This window comes from Helianthus annuus, chromosome 14, assembly GCF_002127325.2.
Source record: "Helianthus annuus cultivar XRQ/B chromosome 14, HanXRQr2.0-SUNRISE, whole genome shotgun sequence".
NCBI lineage: Eukaryota > Viridiplantae > Streptophyta > Magnoliopsida > Asterales > Asteraceae > Helianthus > Helianthus annuus.
In genome coordinates this window covers 51,687,035-51,693,548 of record NC_035446.2, presented here as the reverse complement: position 1 = coordinate 51,693,548, position 6,514 = coordinate 51,687,035, and the positions used below count along the sequence as shown (strand labels likewise).

Below are 6,514 nucleotides of genomic sequence, written 5' to 3'. Positions count from 1 at the left end.
AATGATCCTCGTTCCCTTGTCACAACTATTTCCATTCGAGGTCCAATCCCAACGACGAAACACCGATGAACAAACCTTGTTCAGCTTATCAACATTCACATGGGATTCAAGAATAGCACAAAACGACAAACAATTTTCTTTAACAATCTGACGAACCTCCTGTTGTTTCAGAGGGCGGTTCAACCCCCTAATATTCCAAGAAGCAAGACTAATCATTGGAAACAACTGGAGAAGGAGTGCTTGCCCCTTGAACTTTGTGCGTCCCTTCCATGAGAAAATCGTCCATCTCACAATAACCTTCCAACACCTCGTCTTCATCTGAGTCGTCAATACCATCTCCAGCCGATTTACTACTTTGGCCTTGCTCCGCATTCACTTCATTCAAAACATCAAATGGATTTCGAGACTTCACATTAGATGATTCCGATTTAGACTTCCCGTTATCTTTCCGATTCGTAGAAACTGGACGATATTCAAATTTTGGTTTCGGTTTATTGACATTAAAACCCACTTTTTTCGCTGCCTTCTTACCTTGCACAGTAGTATACCCATCATCGTCCACAATAGGTTGCCTCTTTGACGGACCAGTAACCTGAACCGGCTGCTTCATCTTTCTATCATAACCCGGACCCTTATGTTGTTGTGTTTTATCTTTTGGCACCTTAGGAGGCTGCAGAGGACAATTTTCAAGGGTATGCCCGAAGACACAACATCGGCCACACCTATGAGGACACCATTCATATTCAACGTAGACCTTCTCCTTAACAAACCCATCCCCATCAAGACAAGGAACCGCAATCGTTAACTCTTCTTTCAATTCAGATTCTGCTGAGATTTCTACGAGTGCCCGAGCATAGCTGCTTCTACCCCAACCATCAACACACATAGACGTGGTGAACGAATCCAAAGCCTTAGGAACACCAATCGTTGTAGCAATTAGACTTAAACCATCCTCCGTGTACGCCGCTAGAGGAACCTCATGAAGTTTAACCCAAACCTGAACATTTTTCACTTCTTTTTTCTCAAGCTTTAACGATGGCGACCAGACTTCTAAAAATAACGGCTGAGAACGAATAATCCAAGGCCCCTCAGTAAGAACCTTTTGCATACCTGCTTGATCAGCAAACTTGAAAAAGAAAAATCCGTTGGCATTCATCATTGACTTCTGCAGTCCATATCGCTTCCAATTATTTCTAACTCGGTTAAGTTATATAACCCTGTTAGAATGATAACTCTGTTGATACGTTAACTCTGTGGTACATTAACTCTGTTAAACCTGTTAATTGATTTAACTGCTTACGTGATACATGACGTTAATTGCTAAGCACTTTATGACATAGATTTCATGTGAAACATTTCGAACTCGAAACTGATTATGTATACATGCGTACTTTAGGACGTGACTGATTAACTGTGAGCACATACTTAGCATACCGAGCAAACCAAGGTGGGTTCACACAGCCAAGGCATGGGGTTCCCGGGTGGGAATGGGATTGGATGACTTATTGTATATACTCAGATGATAGAACCTAACGACAAGATACGGCTAGACTAGTAACACTTATTGAACTGATCTTCGCACACCTGCCAAGGGTTGGCCGCGATATTATGACTGACTTCGCACACCTGCCTTAGGAAGGCCGCGAACTAAATTTACTAATCTTCGCACACCTGCCTGGGAGGCCGCGATACAAATAAACCTAGTCTAGAATACTTGGGAAAAACATCCCCTAATCTTCGCATACTTGCCTGGGAGGCCGCGATGGAAACTAATACGATACATGACATAACGAACGAACATACTACTACTCACACTATACTATTACTGAACTATTAACTGTGAACTCGCTCAACTAGTTGTTGACTCTCTATTACATGCCTTGCAGGCTTATAGGTGCATATCCAAGGAACTTGCTGTCTGGGAAGCTGGAGTGGTCATGGGTCGAGACACACGGAAATGCAACACAAGAACTAAGAACTTACATGTGGTTTTATAAACACTCAATGAGTTAAATAAGCTTCCGCTGTAAACTGTGAAACATTGTGATATTGTAACACCTGTTGTTTATAAATGAAAGTATTATTCACTTATACTTATGAGTTCAATGTGATTGATGGTTAAGATCCTGGTCAGTCACGCCTCCAAGCGGTGGTACTCCGCATGTGGATTTTGGGGGTGTGACACAAATGGCTGCTAAGTCTTCCCCCTTACTCTATTACTTCATTTGCCAATTTAGTTAACTTATTCAATAATCAATTTTCTTGTAGTAGAAAGTTTGAACGATTAACTAGTGATTTATACAGGATAACTCAAGGTCATAATGAATCATTAAGGGATTATATAACAAAATTTAGTAAAGAATCCTTGAACATTCCCAACTTGGATATAGCCACGGCTGTTGAGGCCTTCAAGATGGGACTGCTTAGGGATTCATTATTCTATGATGATCTTGTTATGACACCATGCAGGAACCTAGATGAAGTAAGGACTCGGGCACTCAGGTTCATCCGGCTAGAGGATGACAAGTGGATCCAGGAGAGAATGGTAGGATCCTCAAAACAAGAAAAGCAAGGATCCTCGTTCAAGAACAACAAATTCAAATCCTATAACAGAACTGACAACCAGAACGTGCATGCTGTTGACCAAGAAGAGGATGATGAGGATTATCCTCCAATTTCTGAATATTGTTTTTCCGTTGATAACCATGAACTAATCCTTACAATGCAGAATCTAGGAGAAAAAGCCAGATGGCCTAGAAAAAATGACAAACCGGCCGCAGTTAAAGAAAAATCAAAGTGGTGTGCATACCATGAGGATTTTGGGCATTTAACAGAGGAATGCATTGCATTGAGAAAGGAAATTGGATATCTGCTGAGCAAGGGGCATTTAAAAGAGTTGCTGGGAAGAAAAAAGCCAAGGACTCAGGATCCTGAAAGGATCCCTGAAAAAGCTCCAGCCCCTCCGGCAGATGCACAAGTGATAAACTTTATTTCTGGAGGATCAGACATCTGTAGTACATCCTTCTCAGCAGCTAAAAGGCATGCCAAGGAGGCTAAAATGGATAATGGAGAAAGACCTATTCGAACATCGAGTGTTTCAGAAGGAAAAGTCATAACCTTTGATGAGGATGATCGTGTTGACATCCAGGATCCTCATCATGATAGTTTAGTTATTACTCTTTTTATTTCTAACCATTTTGTCCGCAGGATCCTTATTGACGGAGGGAGCTCAGTAAACATTATCCAGCTAGATGTTCTGAAGAAAATGGGTATTCCTGAATCAGATATCACACCAAGATCCTCCGTGCTTGTGGGATTTAGTGGCGAAACTAAGAGAACCCTGGGGGACATCAAACTCCCAATTTATGTGGAAGGATTACATAATTATCAAAAATTTTGTGTTATTGACTGTTTATCTTGTTGTAATGTTATCCTTGGCAGGCCCTGGATACACGATATGAAGGCAGTCCCATCCACCTACCATCAATGTGTGAAGCTCCCTAGCCCTTGGGGAATAATCAAGATTGATAGTGATCAGCAGGAGGCTAAGGATTGTTACACCTCATCAATGAAACCAGCCTCGAAATCAAGGGAGCAATAGCAATTAAAGTATCCTCCAAGGAATGTCTTGGAGGCGAGAGAGCAGGATGTGGTCGAAATCCTCATGGATCCTGATGATCCTGAATCCAAAATCTGTATCGGATCAGGGATCCTTGGCAAGATGAAAGAAGACCTTGTATCCTTCCTCAAAAGAAGAAAGTCTACCTTTGCATGGAAACATGAGGATATGACAGGTATATCTAAGGATATTATCACTCATAAACTTGGCATTGACAGGTCATTCAAACCAATCCATCAAAAAAGGAGGAAGTTTGCACCAGAAAGAAATGCCATTATCCAGGAAGAGGTAGAGAGATTGCTACGAGCAGGTATGATTAGAGAAGTAAAGTATCCAAGATGGCTGGCCAATGTGGTTGTTGTTCAAAAGAAAAATGGAAAGTGGAGGGTATGTGTCGATTTCACTGATTTAAATAAGGCATGTCCCAAGGATCCTTTCCCATTACCCCACATTGACTCCATGGTGGATGCAACGGCGGGTCATGAACTGTTAACTTTTATGGATGCTTCATCTGGATTCCAACAAATTCAGATGGAACCATCTGACCAAGAGGATACGGCTTTTATGACCCCAACCGGTTTATATTGTTATATTGCTATGCCGTTTGGATTAAGGAATGCAGGCGCAACATATCAAAGGCTGGTGAATATGATGTTCAAGGATCAGATTGGACAGACTATGGAAGTGTACATAGATGATATGGTGGTGAAATCCATAAAAGCTGAGGATCACCTAAGAGACTCGGAGGAAGCATTTGATATCCTTGACAGATATAACATGAAACTTAACCCTTCAAAATGTCACTTTGGTGTTAAAGCAGTTAAATTCTTAGGATATATGGTAACGAAGAGGGGCATTGAAGCAAGCCCGGAACAAATCAAAGCATTGGTGAATATCAAATCTCCTGCCAACGCTAAGGATGTGCAAAAACTAATAGGCAGGATAGCAGCTTTAAATAGATTTATATCCAAATCCTCAGAGAGGTGTAAAGATTTCTATGATATCCTAAGGAAGAACAAGAGATTCGAGTGGACTGAGAAGCATGAGAGTACTTTACAAGCCCTCAAAGAATACCTATCCTCAGCCCCAGTGTTGATGAAACCAGAAAAAGGAGACGTGTTATCCTTATATCTTGCGGTATTCTCAAAAGCAGTAAGTGCAGTCCTTGTTAAGGATCATGAAGGTACACAATATCCTGTCTATTATGTAAGTAAGAGTTTACTTGATGCTGAATCCAGGTATTCACACCTTGAATAACTTATTCTTGCACTAATTATGGCATCTACTAAGTTAAGACATTATTTTGAAACTCATGTTATTGTTGTTAGAACTAATTTTCCAATTAAGAATGTCCTCAGGAAACCAGAGATGTCCGGAAGGATGGCTAAGTGGGCAGTAAAGTTTAGTGCCTATGATATAAGATACGAGCCTAGAACAGGCATCAAATCCCAAGCATTAGCAGACTTTGTGGCTGATTTCAGTAGTGATTTACAAAAGGAAGCCGAATTGGAAGTCCAGCAGCTGGAGGAGACCAAGGATCCTTGGATACTACATACTGATGGATCCTCAAATGTCAAAGGCACGGGGCTTGGTATACTACTAAAATCGCCACAGGGGGACATAATACCCCACTCCATAGCTTGTGAGTTCCAAGCCACTAACAATGAGGCTGAATATGAAGCCTTGATTGCTGGTTTGCAAATTGCAGCATATGGGGATTAGGTATCTTGAGGTATACGTGGATTCATTGTTAATCACTAATCACTTTAATGGATCCTATGCTGTTAAAGGTGAAAAACTAACTAAATATTTAGAGATAGTCAAAGAATTGGCACTCTCCTTTGTTTTCTTTAGTTTGACACAGGTACCAAGGGAAGAAAATACAGAAGCTGATGCATTGGCTAATCTAGGATCATCTTTGAAGATCCCAGAGGATATAAGTATCCCCATCATCCATATCCTGGCTCCTGCTATTGAAAATCAAGTGGCCATGGAAATAGAAGAGGATTCTGCAATGATCCCTAGTGAGGATACTCAATCTTGTTCAGGATCATGGATCTCACCAATCATGAGATACTTACAACACAGAGAGATTCCTATGGGAGAAAACCCTAGGGCTTTCAGAATTAAGGTATCTCAATTCACAATCTTAAATAATATGTTGTATAAGCGATCTCTTGCAGGACCATATTTAAGATGTATCGAGGATCCTGAAGTTCAAGAAGTTTTAAAAGACTTCCATGAAGGAGATTGTGGAAACCACACTGGGGGCAAGGCATTGTTCTCAAGGATCTTAAGGACAGGATACTACTGGCCAACTATGAAAAGGGATGCTGTGGAGTATGCTAAGAAGTGTGATCCTTGTCAAAGACACAGCAATATCCTTCATCAGCCGGCTGAATTTCTACATCCTATATCCTCCTTGTTAGGGCAGGATTTTTAATGACCTGTGATCCTTACCTGATATCCTATTAATGATCCTTGTTTCCGTGGCAGATAGTGATCCTCAGAAGAACTTCAAGATCAGGACAATGGATCATCCTAAGGATCCTCATACTAACGATTGTTCTCTTTGAATTTAATGTTGTTTTGCAGGAATTACGAGTTGGACCTGGTCTTGGCAACGTTATTAAGGAATCTTTCACGCTAATTTCGCACATGCATAACCAGAAATAGACGTTGTGGAGAATATGGAAACTTAGCACAAATTACGGGCAATTAGTTAGGCTAAATTTACTTCTGTTTCTAAAGGGGTAACGAGCTAGTAGTTAGGTGACTTACCTAAATTCAACCACACACACTTATATAAAGGGCACTCTCGAGCATTCGGAGGGGACAACACAATTCTTACACGCTCTAGCATACTACACCATAGTGATCCTTGTACTTAGCTCG

General features: G+C 41.0%; 1 protein-coding gene across 1 annotated transcript; it reads right to left on the bottom strand.

Annotated features, from left to right (window-relative positions):
- Positions 1–208: 208 nt before the first annotated feature.
- LOC110906723 lies at positions 209–1,156 on the bottom strand. The gene has a single exon (XM_022151816.1). The coding sequence runs from the start codon at positions 1,154–1,156 to the stop codon at positions 209–211; it is 948 nt and encodes a 315-aa protein (XP_022007508.1).
- Positions 1,157–6,514: the final 5,358 nt, after the last annotated feature.

Bases quoted from the DNA above. Each gene is read 5' to 3' on its own strand.
- LOC110906723 (XM_022151816.1), bottom strand. From the start codon at position 1,156: ATGAATGCCAACGGATTTTTCTTTTTCAAGTTTGCTGATCAAGCAGGT.